The 21,353-nt window shown below is 36.1% G+C and overlaps 1 protein-coding gene across 1 annotated transcript; it reads left to right on the plus strand.

Moving 5' to 3' along the window:
* The first annotated feature begins 5,126 nt into the window (after positions 1-5,126).
* LOC112184457 (heterogeneous nuclear ribonucleoprotein 1) lies at positions 5,127-6,496 on the plus strand. Its single transcript, XM_024322720.1, has 6 exons — positions 5,127-5,243; positions 5,305-5,390; positions 5,485-5,530; positions 5,737-5,791; positions 6,123-6,199; positions 6,362-6,496. Exons 1-6 carry the CDS (start codon positions 5,127-5,129, stop codon positions 6,494-6,496), a joined length of 516 nt encoding a protein of 171 aa, XP_024178488.1.
* The last annotated feature ends 14,857 nt before the right edge of the window (positions 6,497-21,353 follow it).

A 21,353-nucleotide genomic window follows, 5' to 3' on the forward strand; every position in this document is an offset into this window, starting at 1 on the left:
AACAAGATTAATTTCAAATTTGAATTATGTTGTAACGTATTATAACTTTCGTGAAGTTGTGAACTTAATGAGAGCTCCTGAAGAGATATAAAATTGATCAATATGTACAAATATTTATATTTATGGCTAGTTAACCCATGTTAATTTTCTAATGCTCAAAATATCTGTAATAATGTAATGTGTCAATTCTTATTCATTTATGCTTCAACTAATGCCTTAAGATTATCTTTAGTATCTAGCAATAATAGCTATTTTTTAATCAAATTTTAGCCAAAGTTGCTAAAAAGTAATTTTTGCTATCAAATTTAGAAATATTTTTGCATCAGTTCTCTCTATTTTAGTTAGATTTGAAGTTAGATTATTTATTGAGTGAAGAAAAAGTAGATTAAATGTATTTATAAGTTATATAGAATGACTTAAAATGATTGTTTTAAATTAACAATAATAATAGAGAGTCACATCTCGCTCTCTATATTAGCCAAAAGTTAGAATAGAGAGTCACTTAGGGGGTCTCGTGCAGCTACTAAAATTGATAAAAAGCTAAACATGCATGCTCTCCAAAATAGCCAAGGAGTCGAGATAGAAAGTCTACTAAAGATTCTCTAATGCATTTCTATTGCATGTGAAATTATTTATAACTTTATTATGTGAGCTACATGCCTATATACGGTTAATACAAATATTGTAGTTTTGTTAATATTGCTTTAACCTTACAAGTATGAAAAAATTAATGATGAACCCCTATACACATGATCCGTCTTCAGTAACCGACACATTTAATTACTATACATGGTTAATTAATTGGTATATGTATTCTGTCACACATACATGATTGAATCTTGCACTACATTGGGACATTCTCATCGAGGGAAACATACAAAAATATGCTACCTAAGACATATGCGCCATGTACTGGTTTTCTCCTTCAACCAAGGTTGTTTTTTATCCCACGGGTGATAGGAGCATAATGTGCGACATTTATATTAATATTTCCTTTCATTTTGTCACGTTATTTCTCTTAATAGAAGGTATTTATGTTTGTTTTATTGTTTTAGGATTCCTGTGGAGTAAAGGAGAAAATAAAGGAGAAAAGACGCATGAAAGGTGAAATCAGGAAATCGGCCTGTGCAAATCAGTCAACTTCGACAGAGCACTGAGAGTAGCTCAGAATGAACCTGATAATTTTCTTTATATTTTTGGAAAGCCTAGGATGTCAAGTTTCCATAGCTTTTTACGGTTTGTCGATATCATTTATTTAGAAGAAGTTATGGCCGATTTAGTATAGGAAGGTCAAGCTGCGCGTGAATCTGGTTTTTGATATGATTTTTTTTTTTGAAGGGTTTTGATGGGAATTTATATTTACATGAAGATTCTAGAGTTTATGACGTCCAAAGGCTTCCCCAATCATACTTGGATATGAATTGGAGACATCTCCAAATCTTGATGACATGGAATTATCTTATTGGCTTAAAAGTAATTAAATTGTGAATCAATCGAAGGAAACCTCAAGCAAATTACAAGCAGAGTTGAAGAAGGAAACTAAGGTTGTGTATTCCCTATATAAAGAGCCTCTGAAACACAATGTAAAGGACCGAACCTTTCACCTTCTCTTCTATCTTTCTTTCTTTTTCCTCCACCACCATTTGTTTCTTTTTATCTATTTTTATGTTTTATGCTTGTGATTTTCAAGACAATGTATAACTAAATTACTTTTGTTAGGGGCCAGGTTTGAAGTCCTAAGACATGTTTTTGACATTGTTTTGATTCTTAGTTTCAAAACTACTTTGTTATGAAATTGTTTATTTGGTTTTGATTTATGGATACCTCTTACTTGTTTATGTTCATGAACGCGTGCATAGAACATTATGAACTTTTAAGTGGGCTAGAAATAGGTGTATTAATCTCCTAAATAGGTAATAATGCTTGTTTCAATAGTAGTAAAACTTATAGGATAATAGGTGAAACCAAATAGAAAGGATTGCATGCTAGGTAGGCGTTCCACACTAGTTTTGATCAAACTTCCGCATATGCTTAATGCTTAGAATAAATTGTTGATAGGATAGCATTCTATACCTTGATTGGTTGTTCTAAAGGCTTAGTAATGGTGTGTTCATCTTGCTTAAGAAATCTAGGGAAGTAATAAGAACTTATGCAGTGCGTTTCATGGTTTGTTCTTGATTGAAACCCTTTTCATGACTTAGTAATTGAAAATAGGATAATAAATTTGTCTTGAGCATGTTTTGGTAGTGGATTTCTGAATCTCTAACATCTTCATTCATATCATTGTAAATCCCGCATTGCTTTTATGTTTTACTTTAATTTTCTGTGTTACAAAACCTAAAACCCCACTTGTTACGATTTCATGTTCATACATTCTTTCATTATTTTCGTACATACTTATATTCATACTTTGATCTTTATTTATTATGTAATTACTTGTGTACCCTCAATCCCTAGTTTGAACGATCCCTACTTATTCTATGCTAACAACTACATTTTGCAGGGTTAAGTTGAGCGCTTGTTTTTAGCGTATCAACGGGATTTTCGCAACCTAATAAGATTTTGATGAGACAACATAATCGTGTCCAACACCATGTCATTGATTGGTGGACATCTAAGAGAAGTGTTAATGTTGTGAACATATTATTGTATGTGTTATTCACATAAATACTAATTAGTTATGTTTTTATGAATAAGACATTTCTAAAATACACACCCATATTTACTTGTTTCACATCCCTCAAATTTTTTGTCAAAATTTTTTCTTAAACTTCCATTTATGCCCCTATAATAAAAATAAATAACAACAACGCCGACGAGACTCTGCCCAAATGAATTACTATAAAATAATTTATTAATAAATAAAATCAACTGTAATAATATAAAAAATATACAAAATATAATTCATAAGCCAAGAAAATAACTTATACAGTTAAAATAATATTGCAATGAAATTAAATATTAGTGAAAGTAATGAATTGTAAAATTGGCAACATAGTTCTCACCTTCAAAACTCATCAGACACCATAATGGGTTAGTGGCCAATATATGAATTATTAAGGATTAAATTCAGTTTACCCCCCTGAGGTTTGAGGGTAATTTCATGTTAGTCTTTGTCCTCTCAATTTAATCAGTTTACCCCTCGAGCTTTTTAATTCTCCTCAACCGTGTCAATCACTACTACAAAAAGTTAATCACACAACACTAATCACACAACGGAACATAAATTGTATGTTGTGTGTTTAAGTAAGCTCTATCATACAACGGTTTTAGTTGAATCTGTTGTGTGAATGCCAACTAAGTGTTAACTTTTTATCAGAACTACATTGCACAACGGAATTAAGTACTGTTTGTCGTCTGAGTCTTAAACAATTTAACGGCAGATTTCCCTCCACTTTGGAGTCTTGGTTGGCTCTTGAAACATTGAAATTTGGGCTACTAGGACAACGGGTTTTACTATTACCGTTGTGTGATTGAAAAACTAAGCACCAAAATTTGAGGAAGCTTGCTTGAATGTCTTCCCCTAGATAGACCTAGTGTAAGCTGTAGAAATTATACAACAGATTTAAGATTTTCTGTTGTGAGAACTTGAAACTGGGCGGCAACATTTTAAGCCAAAATGCTGTAGGCGCCATGTTTCCCTCTATGATTTCACATTTTGATTTTTAATGCTGCACTCAGACGACAGTTGGTGAGGTTTCTGTTGTGTGAATAACTTTGAGAATTTATAGCTAGGTTTAATTGCCACTTCATGTCCAAAAGAGAAAAAACAAAAAATCAAAGCCCTCCTCTCGACCCTCAGCTCTCTCTCGCCCCTGAACAAAATCTCAGTCCTCTCTTAAACCTAGAAACTCATCTCTCTTACAAACCCATCTCGATCTCAGTCCTCTCCTTCATAGATTGAAAATTCCAAACAAAGCTGGACAAAAGACCCATCTCTCTTTCAAACCCTTTTCCGGCAAATGGCTTCGATTTCAAGCTTAGTACTCCGCTCCTTATTCTCATCCTCAGCCTTGGCCTCGACCTCTTCTCCCTCACCGTCACCATCCTCAACATCTTGAGCCTCCTCCTGGTTTTGGTTTTTCTCAGCCTCGATTGGTGCCTCTGGCTTAGTGACTTGGTGTTCCGATACTCCAAAAGCGGCGTCATTTGGTTCTATGTCTTGAAATAGAAGACCCCCGTCGACTACAGGCATTGCTTCCCAGCTTTTCTTCCTCCCTCCTCCTTTCACTCTCATTCTTGGCTTCGCCGCTCACCCTGCTGAATCTAACCGCCAGGTGAGAGTAGTATTTTCTCTCTGAGTGTTTGAATCACTGATGATGGCGCCATAGTACTAGTAATTAATTTTTGATCTATCAATCCCTTTGCAGTTCATGTTTGAGGAATTCAGATTATGGGTTTTACCATTTGGGTTATAGAGATCGAGTTTGGAATCGATTTGGTTGTTTCAAATTGTTTTGGTATCTTCAAAAGTTGTGTATTTCTAAGAAATGGTTTTTTCTTGTTGCAGACTAAGAGAACGAAGGAGAAGGTATAGTCAAAATATACGGTATGATATAAATGCTTTAATTTGTTCTGTTCTATGTGATGGCTTGTATATAATTTGAGATTTACCAACCCAATTAAAGAGTGATGACCAACAGAGACTGGAGCTTTTGTCCTTGCATCTAGATCTGTGGAGAGTTGTTCATGCACTCAATGAACTCTTTGAACATAAAGTACTGAATCTTGGTCTTTGATCGGTAAGTCTCATTTTGTTTTAGCTCTCATTTGGTCTGAAATCTATGTCTTTATGCTTATTTTTTCCTTGTTTGTGATTCCATTAAATGGTGTTCTTATTCACATATGGATTTTGTTGGATCTGCAAGAAGATTTTGGTCTTAATTTGATCTCTTAATGTTTGATTTCTTGCCGTATTGTTTCACATACTACTAATTTCTTGGCTTTTCTTCTCTCCCCCAACTCTGTTTCATTTCTTTGTTAGAATCAAGGATAGTTGTTCTTCTTCATCCTTCTGTTTTCTTTATGTGGTCAGTGCTGGTATGTGTTTTCTATTCGTAATGGTTCTGCTAAGCTGAGAAATTGATTAGTCTTTACTGGTCTCTCATTTTCTGAAGGTGAAATAAATGGAAGTGGCAAGTGAGACAAGTGATTCTCGGCAATGGGACGAATTAATACCCGATGCATTGGGTCTAATCTTCAAAAATCTGTCTCTTAAGGAGTTGCTGACGGTGATTCCAATGGTCTACAAATCACGGGGTAAGGCAGTAATGGGTTCTTTGTGCTTATATTTTTTGTTTGCAGGAAGAGATGAGAGCACCTGCAAGAAAAGTTACCAGGCTGTTTGTTGCAAGGATCCCACAATCTGTGACAAAAGCAAAATTTCGAGGGTATTAATGTCATTCATTGATTTGTTCTTATTTAATCATTTTCTTCTGCCATGGTCTGGAATCAAACTGATATTTCTTTGAATCTCTTTTGCAGTCATTTTGGGAAATATGGAGAGATAACAGATTTATACATGCCGAAGGTTCTCTATCTATCTATGTATACTTTCTTTTGGTACTTTTCAAGACACATGCACTCAAGTCATTCTAAGTATGTGTATCCATAGTCCATACCTGTACACATGCACGTACCACCAAGATTCATATGTACTCTACAACTCATTTATGTTTTCAAGTATTGTTGGTTTGGACTTGATGTCCTATGACTTCTGTTTATCTGTTACTTCAGGATCAAGGCTCAAAAATGCATCTAGGAATTGGGTTTATTACCTTTGAAAATGCAGGTAAGATCATTTCACTTTTCTGTTTGACTTGCAGTTGAAATTGTGCATAATAGAGGCTAATTGCATTTTCAATTTACCATAAAGCTCTCGTCCCCTTAGAGCTTGTGTTGCTTATGTAGCTTAACCTTTATAGCTTGTTCACATAGTAAATAACCTGTTTTATATCGATATATCAATCTTTATCGGTCCTCAATTTTGTGAATATACCGAGTTGGCTTAATGAGGATAGAGTATCTGAGAGTTGATTGTGTCATATTTTGTTTGTGGTTCATTGTGCATATATTTTGTGATGAAAAAATTACTGAAGTGATAATTGTTTTCTAAATTGCAGACTCCGTGGAAAATTTAATGGCTGATACCCATGAATTGGGGGGTTCCAATGTAGTTGTTGATCGAGCAACACCCAAGGCAAGTTACAACATAACTGACCTTTACTTTTAGTATTATTAACCTTATAGATCAGTTTCCATTTTATACACATAGTTTTGGTTCAAAGTTTTCGTTGATAATAATAAGTTGTTGGTCACATTGTTAATTCAAGAAGCAAGATTTATAATGTTTTGTTTTCAGGAAGATGACTTTAAACCAGTGAGCAGAATGCCAGCACCACAGGGTGGATATGGTGCATACAATGCGTATATCTCTGCAACCACTAGATATGCAACCCTTGGGGCTCCGACTTTGTATGATAATCAATTGCCTTAACATCTTAAGATTAGATGTTTCAAAACATAAATTTTCTCTTTGGTCCAACAATGCAATAGTATGCATCACATCTGTGATTATTTGATGTGGCTAAAATAGCCTCACAATTTAACCCTGCAAAATGTAGTTGTTAGTATAGGATAAAGAAGGATCGTTCAGTCCGGGGATTGTAGGGTACACCTAAACAAAAAGGTCAATTTAAATTAATAATTAATAAAACAAGTATTTATCTACAAATCTACACAAGAAGCAACCATAAAAAGGGGGGATTCAACTTTTGGTTTCTAAACAACCTAAAATCATGCCAACACTAAATATCATAAATGAATTCGAAGTACAAGTCTGAAGAGATCGAGTACCACTTTAATTCTTCTTTTGAATCTCTTAAGTTAGGAAAAGTCCATAACTTAAAATATTTCATATAAAACATCACGTTAATACAAAAGAGCATCCGTCAACATTAAATATGAATCATTAAGTGCAATTAGAATTCTGAATTCAAACATGTATGCATCCATAAGAAGTTACAAACGCACAAACATGTAGCATATAATCTCGACCATTGTACATAGCCTTTACCACTTGAATTAATGCCCCAAAACGATTAGGTGAATCATAACACAATTTAGTTTTATTAACCTGCAGATTAACATAATTATTCAACCAAAATAATATGCTTAAAGATACAAAGGATGGCACAAAATCATATTATAAAGATATCATAAACAAATCAAGAACATAAAGAAACAAATCTGAAAATTACTAAATAAACTCATTCTCAACAAAAATCCAATTCCAATAATAAAGCTCATAAACAAAATCTGAAATTCAATACTAAAGAGTACGAAAACAGAAATAAGGGCCATGAATTACACTTTTTGATCTTCAATGAAGCTTGGAGAACGTCAAGAGAACACAAGGCTTGGCCTTCAAGAACACGAACAGCCTTGGAGAAGTCCTAAAGCTCTTCACGACAAGAGGCTTTTTCTGAATATTTGGAGAGGGTTTTGGAGAGAAGAGAGCTAAGCTAATGAACTGAATTTTGTATGAAGAAGTGATAATTTTGGAGTAGAGAATGACTGCTATTTATAGTGGAATTCTCATATCTTGTGATGCAATCATGGCCAATCATCTTGAGGTGATTTCTCCTCCAAATTTGCTTGATTTTCTCATGATAAAGTCTTGATTTTTCTGATCTCATTTCCCCTTAATGACTCATTGTATATTCCTTGAATAGTGACCAGATACATCCCTTATTCCTCTCCTCTGAATTGCACTAATTTCTTCTTTCAATTGTGCACATAATGAACTCCTACAATCAAGAAAAATCAGAATTTAATTAGTGTTACAATCAATAGAAAATAAGATAATTAAGATAATTAGAATAAATATTGAATATAAACACTCCATTTTATCTCCTCGAATTTTTCCTGATTTATGCAAGTTTTCTTCTTTTAAGTTTTCCTTGATTTCATCACTCAAGAGTTCTTAATGGGATGGACTCTCTTTAAAACAAGAAAATCAGAAATTAGAACGTTTAAAAGAAGAAAGTTTCCCTAAAACAAAATAGGAAAGTTTCTAAAATGACTTGTCATTAATTTATGCTCATTTCTGCTCTTTTTCGCATGTTTTCTCCATTTCAATCCTTGAAGTACCTAAAAACATAAACTATGTTATAATTATTAATTTTAAGAGAATAACTTAGCCAAATGAGGGAAAATACATATTAAAAATGTCTTGTGACTTATCATTATTACATTAAATAGGACATATTTTAGGATATCCCAGAAAACCTGTTATCATGGAAGGCAATTGATTTGGCCCTACTCATAAATGGTCACTAATGCTATGTACTTTACCTTTACAATTTTATTTCTCATCATCTTCTTAATCTTGGTGAACACTGCTAGTCCTTGTGCATGATCATGCTGTAACCTTCTGTATTGGATTCTAAGCGGTATGTCCCTCAATAAATGTAGGTCATCCAAAGAGGCACTTGATTACTAGTGGTTGGAGTACATTTGTGACTGCCAAGAAACTTGTTCTTGGGGATGCATGTATCTTTGTCAGGTACCCTCTCTTGGGGATAATAAGGTGTTGCCATAAAGCTTATAATTATACAGCTATGTATTTTTTTTTCTATTTAGAATTGCAGATCTCACAAAACTATCCTAAGCTAGGATTGCAGATCATTGTTAAGGTTGGCTCTAGCTCTGGCTCTGGCTCTGGCTCTGTTCTATCCTAAGCTAAATGTCGTTTTTGTTGTCCTTAAGAGAAAGAACATGTCCATTTTGTATCTAGAGTCATGTACTCATGTGGCAATGGTGGAAATCAATGTATTTATATTGTGATTTTTGGACTTTGCTGGTTTTGGTTTCACTTGCATTTTATGTTCTTTGCAGTTAATTTCCTACATTTTCGTTTTCATGTTTCACTGCTCTTTCTTCACATTTCCATGTAGCTTTGTATTATTTCTTCTGCAACCATTAAATCATGTTGTGCCTGATGCAGACATTGTCAAATTTCATCAAATCACTAAACAAGTTTGCATTTTGCAGGCCAATTGGGGGAGTGAGACATTCCAAGTTTTGTTGAAGCCAAAGGCAGTTGAAGGCTAAGAGCTATATATCGAGAATAGGAATGTTTTTTATTCTTGTGTAGCTAACTAGGAATTCTCTTGCTTAGTGCATCATCTAGTTACTTGAATGTATGAATGTTTGAATAATGGTACTTGAATGAAATGGATTAGAGTATTATTTATCTGGTAATATATCGAGCATTATTTCTGGACAAACATTTATATTGATATTCTTCTTGTTGTCCAAGGTTAAGTCATACAACACAATACAAAACCATGTGTTGTATGATGATAAAAGAGTTGAAAATTGAGGCTTCTCCTACAATAGTCACTGGTTAGTACCCAATTTGATTACAATATTCACACAACAGATAACCAAATATAGTTGTTGTGTGAACTAACAACCAACAACAAAAGAAAACAAAATTCTGTTGTGTGAGATTCATAACACACAACAGAAATAAAATGATCTCTGTTGTCTGAGTAATCAACAGACAAGGGAGATAACTTTACTTCAGTTGTGTGTTATATACCACAGACAACAAAAATTAAGTTACTTCAGTTGTGTGTTACTTACCTCAGACAACCAAAATTAAGTTATATCTGTTGTCTGTTATTAGTCTCAGACAACAGAGATTGAGTTATATCTATTGTGTGTTATGAATCTCAAACAACAAAGAATGAGTTATATCTGTTGTGTGTTATAAATCTCAGACAACGGCAAATTTCTTTTTCTGTTGTCTGACTGTGCCGCGGCATCCTTGCGCATGCCATGCCAGGCACATGCCTGCGCAGAATTCACAACGGTGAAATCACCATTGTCTGATGTTTAAATCACACAACACTCACTTAGACCACGGTGAGTTTGGTCATCACACAACAGAAATCCACCGTCGTCTGATGGCCTTTCTGTAGTAGTGAATTCCGTCCAATTTGGATGTTTAGTCTTAAAAAAAAGCCACTCTAAGGGCTAAAATTGTCATTTCAAGGAAAAAAAACACCATGACAAAAAAAAATCTTCTTCCTTTTTTTTGTCATGGTTTTTTATTTTATTTTTTTATTTAATTCTCTCTCATTGAAGAAGAAGAAGAGAATTAAAAAAAAAAAACCATGACCAAAAAAAAATTCTTCTTCTTCTTCTTCAATGAGAGAGAATTAAAAAAAAAATGTCCAAAAAAAAATCTTCTTCTTCAATGAGAGAGAAATAAAAAAATAAAAAAATAACCATGACAAAAAAAAGAAGAAGAATTTTTTTTTGTCATGGTGTTTTTTTCCTTGAAATGACAATTTTAAAAAGAAAATTATTCTTCTTCTTCAATGAAAAAGAATTTAGAAAAAAAAAAATATTCTTCTTCTTCAATGAGAGAGAAATAAAAAAAACCATGACAAAAAAAAAAGAATATTTTTTCTTTTCATGGTTTTTTTCCCCTTGAAATGACAATTTTAGCCCTTAAAGTGAGATTTTTTGTCAAACTTAACGTTAATTGGAAAGCTCGAGGGGTAAACTGATTAAATTGAGAGGACAGAGACTAACATGAAATTACCCCCAAACCTCAAGGGGTCAATTGAATTTAATCCATTAAGGATCACTAATCATCCATGTATATTGCTTTATGGTTATAGTATTATTATATTCTTCTATGGTTAACCAATCAAATGCAACTACTATATTTGTCAGTAGTCATATTGGTTACTGTAATTAAACAATGGAATACTCCCCCATTAAACAATTAAGTAAGAAAGGTTGGGGAAGGGTCCGGACCTCGTCAGACCTGATGTTAGGTCCGCCCATAGAAGTCATGATCCTAAGATTAAGAGAAATGCATTGATAATGATGAGAAAACCAAAGTGATTTCATTGGTTTTGGATGACAACACAACAGTCTGGGTTAGTTTTGTAGGTAGGTTGGTTAAGGGTTTATGTGTAATAGATTTGGTATGGAGAACTTGTGCCACTCTATATTCAAGTCCTCATAACTGATTTGCCGAAAGAAAGAAAAACTTGCTGGCAAATTCCAAGTGTACTTGTTTTCCACCACTTTTCTTATTTCTCATTAATCTTCCTTTCTTTGTGGATTTTTGTTGCTTTTATGTTATAATTCTTTAACTTTATTCTTCTTCTTGTTCAATATTGTTTCACCTAAACACAGGATCATTAATCGTTCCCAATAAGGTCAGAAACTACCACCACAACCTCATATTTGGATCGTATGTCGACATATCAATTTTGTTCAACCTTATTAGAGGGGCAAAAAGGTAATAAAAGAAAATTAACAAAAAATGTGTGTATTGGGTAGTTAGAGGTGTATGGAGTGCTTCTATTCAGACATTCATATTTGGTAGTTAGACCTCCTCCAAATTTTGAAAATTTTTTATTCCCATTATGCCCTCTAACGAAACAGAAACATTGATCGAAACTCAACAGTCGGCTTCCATGAGTTCTATCTCAACCCCCTCACGTTGGACCTCCTCCAATTTTTGTAATTTTGTTATTCCAATTATATCCTCTAACGAAACAAAAACAGTGATCGAAACTCAACAGTCGGCTTCCATGAGTTCTATCTCAACCCCCTCACGTTGGACCTCCTCCAATTTTTGTAATTTTGTTATTCCAATTATACCCTCTAACGAAACAAAAACAGTGATCGAAACCCAACAATCGGCTTCCATGAGTTATATCTCAACCTCTCTCTCTCTCTGTGTCTAACATCCCCCCCCCCCCCCCCCCCTTTCAATCACACGAGCAGATCGCTCAATCTCCCCATGATATTTATTTCATGAATATGGATTTATTTAAACTGGGCCAATTAAAATACACGAGTCATGAATCTTCACTCCAAGAGCAAGAGGGGGTTGAATTTTCACGCACGCAAAACTGCACCCCTGAAAAGCCACTATCTTTGATTCAAACGTTTGAAGATTTATCAATTCCTAGTTCATTTTCAATTATTCCTAAACTTCTTTGAAAACCCTAAAACCTAAAAAGACGGTTTCTTGATTTCCATGAAGAGAAAGAGTTTCTATAATAAAATTTAATCACCCAAAGAGACCACCAATAGCTCAAGCCTACTCTTGTTCCAATTTTCATCAATGAAGACTACTACTGAAGTTTTTTGAAAGATGCTAATGTTAATTTGTTAAAGCAGTTGATCAAGACCTAGTACTCTCTCACGTTTACTTCAAGAAAACATAGGAATCCGATTTTCGTCAACAAGAAAATGTACCGACTAAAATGAATCTCACATTTGCATTCATCAGTAATCTTTCATGAGTTTGAGAGAAGAGAAACAGAGAGAAAAAGAGAGTGCTGGAAAAGATTGAAGACATAGCAGAGTTTTTGTATTCCCAATTTTTTTTTCAATTTGTTTTAGAAAGGCATTGTGATGACCTGAATTTTCGTTATTTAATTTTAGTAATTAATAATGGACCAGTTGTACGAATTATTGTTATTATGCTTTATTCGTATGTCGTATGTGAAGTAGAATTTTTTCGGACAATTATTATTCGAAAAGTGTGGATTTAGGGGGGGTTCATGGTTGACTTTTTACATGTTGAGAATCTCAGGAAACTTCCTTCACGAAAGTCGTAGAGCGCATCGATCCGAGTTCGTGAACATGAGGAATGCGAAAATCAGAGTTTGTATGAGAAAGTTATGAGCATTTGAAGTTTGAGAAAATTCTATAAATAGGGGTTTCCGTTTTCAGAAACTTACTATTTTCATTTTGGAAATTTCCCTTTTCGGAAACTTTTCAAAACCTCTGTTCTCTCTCTTCAGCGCGCTTGACCCAACCAGGACCCGGCCAACCTGACCTGGATTTTCCGGCGATCTTCGGCGACTTCTTCTGGTGAAGCAAGCCCAGATCGACTTCTTCCTGCCTGTGAAGTCCTCTATCGACGCTTTTCACCGTGTGCGGCACTGGAAGACTGCTAAACTTGGTGCAGTCGAACATGATCGGAATTCCTAGCTCTGGAGACGTCACGGCTTCAAGTTTTATAGGTTGAGTTCATAGAAGCCTCCCTAATCGATCTGTGGTGTTTGTTTTGATCGATTCACGTTGGAATCAGTTCAACTCACGATGAACAGTTTATGGTGGCGATAGGCAGCTATCTAGGCTGTGTTGGCTTGAACCCCAGGTATTAAAGTTGATCTATTTGATGTTCTTGACATTTTGGACGGTTGGATTAATCTAGTTTTGAGTTTTGGCCGGTGGTGGTTGTGCCACCGACTGTGGCAGCGTTTTGACTGCCTTCTGGCCATGTATTGGATAGTTTCTGGTTTTATATATCATGTACTCATCGATACAAGTGTTTCGATATATATAACACGTAATTTTTGGAGATCGTATGAATATGTTGTGATTTTTACAGTTTTGGACCTTCCAATGATTAATTCGATCCTTGAGGATTTGAGCGTTCGATAGATTTGTGATTTTGACATATCGATTGTAGAAGTATTCCGGAGACATTGGGTGGTCTCGGATGTGGTTTCACCTCGATTGACTTCACTTTAGGGATTTTAGTTCAAAACAGGGGTTTGGGACTTAAATCGTTTGTGAATTGTTACTAAGTTGAGACCGTATGTGATTAGGTACTTGACGAAGTTTTCTTAGACGGTTATTTTGTGGTTGAGCTGCTTTGTTCTGTATTGAAGACACATCGGGAATTTCGAGGTGAGTAATCTCACAAGGTTAATTTACGAACGTAATTACCTTTATCATTTTGAGAGTTATTTATTTAACTGCAAACTATAGTTAGTATTAGTAGATATTCCTGAACGGATGACTACGTATATTTATATTTATATTTACGTGAAATATATATGTGTTGGTGGATTTCGTTGATTTATGAAAACAATATGCAGGAATGGTGCTTTTTATTGTTTTGTGGTGTGGCTTTTCGAAAAAAAAAATGATTGTGGAAATGTTGATTTCTATTATTTTGAAAAGCATTGAGATTTGTGTAACATTTTGAGTCCTGAGCGACTCCTTTAAATGTTTTACTTCGAGGGACCGAGAGGCCCAAGGATTTAATGTCACAAGTTGACTTTTAGGCAAAATATCGAGTAGTCATGTCTTTATTGGCCAGACGAGTGGTTACAATTTTAGTTAGAGATCTAGTCTATCTGCCAGTGTAATTCATGGGGTAAAGGTACGAGGTTATATCTAATTCATGAATTTGTGTTTTAAGGAAACAAGGTGTGAGTTGCTTTCCTTCTATACGATTTTTAAGAAATCAAGGTGTGAGTTGCTTTCCTTATTTCGTGATTTGAATAGGAAAACAAGGTGTGAGTTGCTTTCCTTATTTCATGATTTGAATATGAAATCAAGGTGTGAGTTTGTTTCCTTATTTCGTGATTTGAAAGAAAACAAGGCGTGAGTTGCTTTCTTTAGTTGGTGTTTAAGGAATCAAGGAGTGAGTTGTTTTCCTTAGTTTTGGTGTGAGTTGATTTTTGGTGGTTTTGAGTTACTCATACAAGCTTTCAAAAGCTTACCGAGTTTATTGTGTGGCAACCCGGTGCACTATTCAATGGTGTAGGGGTTAATAATGGCTGAAGCTGAGGTAGCGCCTTTGCATCTTTACGGTAGGGAGTCATTTTTGTGACTTTACCGTTGATAAGAACTTCCGTTGTGTAGTAAGCTCTGAGGAAAATTTACGTTTTATTTTGTGTTGACAATTTAATTCGTTAGCTTATGTAATATATGACTCTGTGGAGTGGGTTAATATTCACAAAGTGGGTTCAAGGCATCAGTACTTGGTTTAAGGGAAAAAGTTTCCAAGTATTTTGTATTGATGGATAAACGATCACACATGTATAATTATGAGATTGTATATCGATTTTTATTTGTGTTAAAAATCAGGAGCGTGACAGGCATAATGGAAATAAAATTTGTACAAAAACTAGATGAGGTTCACATGCCAAATGTGGAGGTTTGAATAGAAGCACTCTTTAATATTTCTCATTCCTCTTTCCTCCTATATTATATCCGTCTATTCTCTTTCTATGTTATCGTTTTTGAAAAGTGAATTCATTGAAAATTTTAACGATTACAATCGTTTAGAATGACATCCCTAAAAACCTTAGGAGCAGACACAAGCCACAAACGGTTTGAACCTAGAGCTAAGCTAGAACAAACCAGGAGGTGTACTACACCAATAGGTTGTTCATGTACAATACAATACTGCTCTGAATCACTTATATAGAAACTAGCAAAAAACTGAAGGTAAATTTCCAGCCTCCTCAAGATAATTACCAACAATAAGACCATTGCCACGACCTTGAGATTTGGAAACCCAACTATCAGAATTTGCAATTCGGGCATGCAAGAGATCAGTAGACCAACACAACTAACAATGTTCGCCAGGCACGCAATTGTGGTACTCACAACAATATTGTACTGAAATCCCTTATAGAATGTAGAGATGAGCAATCTACCTCCACATAAACACGATACACCCAAAATAATACGGATAACCAAGATACCATGTGAAACCCCTCTTTAGGTCCCAAATCCAAATGGTCAAGCCCAACTGGGGTATACCTTGGGCCCAAAAGAAGCCCAGCTGTGCACTCCAACTTTCTGATTTGGACACCCAGATGTGGGGCACCCAGCCACCGCTGATCAAATCCAACCAGATCTGTAACACTAGCACCAAGTAATCTGCCGCCACCTGTAGCATCGCCTCCAGAAGAAGCCGCCTCCATCAGACTTGTCGCTGCCATAAGAAGCATTGTCTGCAGCTGTAGGTGCCCAATCACCACAAGAAATCTATTCCATCTAATTCCAACGCAAATCCACGCCAGTCTCTACCAATAACCTAGTCTTCCATGCTTAGCTTCGCCAGAAAACAACTCCTAAGAGTCAGCGCAGGGTGCGATCCTTGCCTCGGTGTCGAACACCGCTAGTCGCCTTCAACAGTGCAGCCAAACAACGCGGCTAGGGAGAAACCCTATATGTGCTTTTTCAACAAATAGATTCCTATTCTTTCTATGTTATCGTTTTTCTATAACAGTTTTCTTAATTATTTTTAGTTTGTTCAAAGAATAAATGTGAAGTTATTATTCAAAGGAAAATAACAAGAGCAAAGAAACAAAATGAAAACATATTTTCATAAAGCATGAGCTAGGGAGATGTAAACAAATCTTGTTATGATTCCAAATAAATCAATCCTTTCTGCTTTTACTTTACTCAAATATCAAATTGATCTTATGGATTTAGAGTCCTAATCTTTTGTGTTAACTAACCCTGCAATATCATACCTTCACAAGAATTTAATTCTCTCTCCTTCTCTCGTTTTTTTTGTTTTTTTTTGTCTTTTCTTGCTTTGCTCCAAAAGACTACTTAGTCAGATCAGCAAATTCATACACAAACTATTAACCATCAAAATGAAAAATCTAAGACTGAAAAGGTTGAATGCCAAAGCTTCTCGCACTGATTATGGTTATATATATATATATATATATATATATAATTTCATTATCAGTGTTTACACAACTGTTCTGGTTTAAGAACACATCCCCCACCATCAAGTCAATGGCTTAGATTTTGGGTTGGTCCCGCAGATATTGCTAGACGTATAAGGTGTGCATGGAGATCGATGGATGCCAGTGAAACTAAAGTACTGAAGCACAAAGTCTCGGTTGTTTGAGTATTTGTCAAGAAAGGAACATATATATAATGCCAAACAAAAATGTCTTCATCTGGAGGAAAAATAAACAAAAAGTCTCAGCTGAATCAGATCGTATATCAAAAGCATGCGTTAAGTTACTTTCTTCTTAGAAGTCACAAGACAAGGCTTTCTAGGCTTGTAGCCTTCTAAGGTTTCTTTTTTTTTTTTTTTTTTTGGATATAAAAATGGTGGTCGGGTGGGAGCACCACTCCGGGGCCGAGAGCACATGGGTAAGACCCCTCCCAATAGGATGTTTTTCACATGCGGATGATCGAACCAGTGACCTCCTTACTACCAGGAGTATCACTGCAGCGTTCGCCCAACATGCAGGACCAGCCTGCTACCAACTGGACCAAACCCCATTGGTTAGCCTTCTAAGGTTTCGGGCTTTCGTCAAAATCAACTTTCTCTTGGTCTATAATCTATACACCAAACGAGCTATGTAATGCTTTCTTGCGCCCTTGGACAGTTGGACGTAGCCTTCAAAAGTTTAATTTAAATTTGGTTTTTTGTTATTCATCATGTATGGTTGTTAGAATTATTGAAAATTAATATGGGTCAAAAAAAGGATGTGGATGGTATTCGCAGCTGGCCCTAGCCTACACATGGAGATCACCGAAGTTGAATCTTCGACTAGGTGGTGCTGTTGATCAAGCTCAGGACATTAGGGTGGGGTCATTTCTGTTGCTTTTTGGGTGAGGCTTTCGGGCCTATGAAGATGGTTTGGGGTCTAATGGAGGGAGTGTTATCACCCTATGGAAATTATTCTATGCACCGACGGTGTAAGTGATCCAACCCTTATAAAATAATCTCAACCCTTAATATTTATTATCAACTTTATTTTTAATAAACAAAAAGTGTATTTAATGCAATCTAATCATTTATTTGTGTTGGTGCAAGTGCACGGCGGTGCTCTGAATACTCCCCCATCACCCTAAACTATAATTTAGTGTTTCTCTTAAGCCTGTAAATGCGAACATGTTTTGTTGTTCATTTAGTTAATGACTTTTCAATTGCACCATAATTGAGTGCCTTAACAATTGAAGATTCATTGGTTCGGGTATTTTGGTGTTTTTGAGACATGTTATTGTTTGTAGGTTCATTGAAAAGACGAGCCAACATAGCTAAATAAGTGGTGGTTGTTTATTTTTGTAGTTGCTAAACTGTTAGAATATTGGTTTCACACTTCGAAAATTCATGTATGTGTTATTCTGCTATAAAAGCAATTAAATGATATGACTCTAAAAAATTACACCAAAATAAATTTAAGTAGATTCAACTGTAGTTTCAAGTCTCAAAAGACTTTTAGTTGAAACTAACTTGTAGCTTATTTGCAAGCCGATTTAAGGTCTGGAGCAAGCGCAAAAACTGGCTCTCTTGTAAATTTTGGAAGTTTGTGAAAATTTTATGTCTTGCATGATTATGGTGGCAAGTAAATTGTCCAAAAAATGCTTAAAAATCTGTACCAACTAGAGAAAAAGAGGTGGGGTTAAGCAAGAATTCTCTTTTTTTTTAGTCTTTTGTTTTAAATGAATAATGTTTTATGAATAATATTAAGTGAATATTTTGGATATTACATGCATCCCACATTTTAAATTTTCATGGAATGATATAAATTTTCATTCACACAATATAAATCATTGAAATGACATTAAGAGCTATATCAAGATACACACAAAAACCAAATACTCACACAAACTGCCAGGGTCTCGTATAACCTAGTTGAGCCACGGTTTAGGTACACCAACCAATCCGGAGTAAAAACTATAACCCCAAGAACACGACTACCCTTGTAGACCTGCAAACCAAGATTGGTTTCAAACATGGGCAATGAAAACATATATGGAGCTCAACAACCACACAGTCACCAAAGAAACCTAAGATGGCAAAAACAGGGTCAAGGATTAGAAACTCCATAAGTGGAACGTACGTGCTCAATCGGAGTCAACCCTAGCCAACTCCTAAAGCAAGTACGAAACAGACCTGGTGGTTGTGAAGACAAAAGAAAAACCCTAAACAAACAAACACCTTAAAAATAATATTATATTAATTTGAACTATTTTTGCATTCGATGAATTGAAATTTGAAATGCATGTATTAATCTTATTATTACAAAATGAGAGAAAAACACCCTCAAATGTTGACGAATAAGTAGTAATCATGCATGAAGTTTCAAGTTCGAATGCACCCACGGATCAGACTGCTAGGGTTTCTCGCACAATACTTTTTTCGAGAAAATCTCCAAAATCTTGCCCTAGCTTCCATGTCAAAGGCTACTGCTAGTACCATGGCTACTCTCAACTCGTCAGATTCTGCACGGGTGTCTTTAGAAGCGTCGGGAATGGCGGTGCTGCAGGACAACCATAAGTATATGGTTGGGCGTCTACTCGATTTACGGGCTCACTTCCTAGTTTCATAGAGACCATTCCTTCGATCTGGCACATCAAATCTTGTCTATCCATGATGCAGGAGAGCGTTTTCTGTTTCAATTCGATCATGAAGCTGACCGTAATAGAGCTTTGCATGGAGGACCGTGGTTCTACTGAAACACGATACTAGTGGTAGGGGACTACAACGGAGTTAGCTCTGTGAAGTCGGTTCCCCTGTGGAAGATGGAGATTTGGGTGGTGGTCAAAGGGTTACTAGTGACGCTCAGAAATAAGGCGGTACTAAACCTGATCGGGTCTGCCGTTGGTCAAGTAATCTAGTTTGATCAACCGGCGCTTTGACGGAAGGAAGAGGAACAGAGAATCAGGCTGATCTTGGACACCCGGTGTAGGGTCCGAACCTGGATGCTTTTTGAATTTTCTCCCTCGGTTCAGTCTGAGATCACTTTGATCTATGAAAAAGTCAAGGGCTTCTGTAGAGATTGTGGCTTGTTTGAGCATGATGCTACGGGCGGTGATAGATTTGGTGAAAGAGAAAGGGGAGTTGCAGCAGGGGCAGCCAGAAATGGCGTTAGCGGGACTGTTGCCGGAAGTGGGTGGTCTGGGTTCAGATATTGGCTCTGGAACACCATTGGAGCAGATACTACCTAATTATGGTATTGGGGACAGTATGGAGTTGGTACTGCAGCAGGTGGAAACAGCTGGGGAAGATGGCCTGCATGGCTCCAAGATTATTGGGGGTGTGGGAGTCCATGCGTCACTAGGAGGTGATGAGTCGCAGGGTTCCAAGTTTACCAGAAAGTCCATCTGTTCTACACAGGTTCTGGCAGGTAATGGTGGTGTGGGATGGTTCAAAAATTGGGAGTCGTTGGTGCCTGCTAGCACCAAGACCAAGATGATGCCGGTGCAGTTTACGCCTACTGTGAAAAAAGCGGTGATAAAGCCTAGACCTCACTTGGAAATGCCTAGTCTGGCTTTAGTGGGTACAAAAAGAAGGGCGGGTTATGATCTGCTCAATGCAGGCAAACGGTACTTGTCACTTCCAGCTCTTGCACTCAAGGTGGATGAGAACATAACTTTGATGTTGCAGCATAAGAATGGTAAAATTATTATTTCACCAAAGAAGAAGAAGCTTGGGTGTCCACGTGGGAGCAATAATAAACCCAAGATTGCTAGGGTTTTGGAGCCGGAGTTGCAGGAGAAAAAACCTAGGAAATGGAAGAGTTATATCGATTCTTCTAGTGAATTTGGAACTACAAGCGTGTCCAAGGATACTGAGATTGCGGAGGTTGAGGATCTGGAAGAGAAAGTAGGAATGGAAGGAGAGCCTGTTACTCCTCTTCCAAAAGGTATTTAAATTTTTATAAGTCACAAAGATCATAATTTCTGAGGATTTTTTTTTTTTTAATTCTTGCATCGGGGATTATTGATCTTTATTCGGAATAATGGTGCGTGAATTGGCTAAAAGGTGGTTGTATTGGGGATGCATGGCTTGTCACATTTTGTTTTGTTTTTTTGTTTTTGAAAAGCCAACGGCTTGTCATTAGATAAACAAACTGTGTCTTTTTTTTTTTTTTTTTTCAAATTTAGCCAAGCTAAACTCAAATGTGGACTAAGATTTGCAACTCAAACTTGATCACAACTAATGACGCTTGATCTATCTCTATGTACCACCATGGCCACTTTCACATCTTCTTATTCTGTCAATCTCTATTGAGTTTCTATGAGAACAAGTAAAAAAAAAAACCCTAGGAGAGCAACCCTCTCAACCCTAGTTTGATTCTAGATTAGCCGGCGGCGGGATTTCTTCCTTCTCCGACCTTATGCAGCAACTCAAAGTTCTAGCTTGGAACTGTAGGGGCCTAAACAACACAGAAACACAAGATGCTCTTGTCATCATTGTTCGACAACAAAACCCTAGCGTTGTCTTCCTTTCTGAAACCTTGGCATCTCTGGATTTGTTGACGACAGTCCAACATCAAATAGGTTTTGATGGTGTCGTTTATGCACCGAAGGAGGATGATTGTAACGGTCTAGCTCCCTTCTAGTGTAATGAGATCCCAGTCCATCTTCAAACCTATTCTGCAAATCATATCGATGCTAAGGTTGGTGTGGTGGGTTCAACGGGGTCTTTCGATTCACTGGTATTTATGGAGTGGCTACTACATCGAATCGTGATATTACCTAGAGCCTCCTTCGGTTATTAGCCACCTAATCTCATCTAA

This window comes from Rosa chinensis, chromosome 2 (genome assembly GCF_002994745.2).
Source record: "Rosa chinensis cultivar Old Blush chromosome 2, RchiOBHm-V2, whole genome shotgun sequence".
Lineage (NCBI taxonomy): Eukaryota > Viridiplantae > Streptophyta > Magnoliopsida > Rosales > Rosaceae > Rosa > Rosa chinensis.

Coding starts and splice junctions, on each gene's coding strand:
- LOC112184457 (XM_024322720.1), top strand. CDS start 5,127: ATGGAAGTGGCAAGTGAGACAAGTGATTCTCGGCAATGGGACGAATTA. Junction 5,244..5,304: donor TGCTGACGGTGATTCCAATG/GTCTACAAATCA, acceptor TTTTGTTTGCAG/GAAGAGATGAGAGCACCTGC. Junction 5,792..6,122: donor TATTACCTTTGAAAATGCAG/GTAAGATCATTT, acceptor TCTAAATTGCAG/ACTCCGTGGAAAATTTAATG.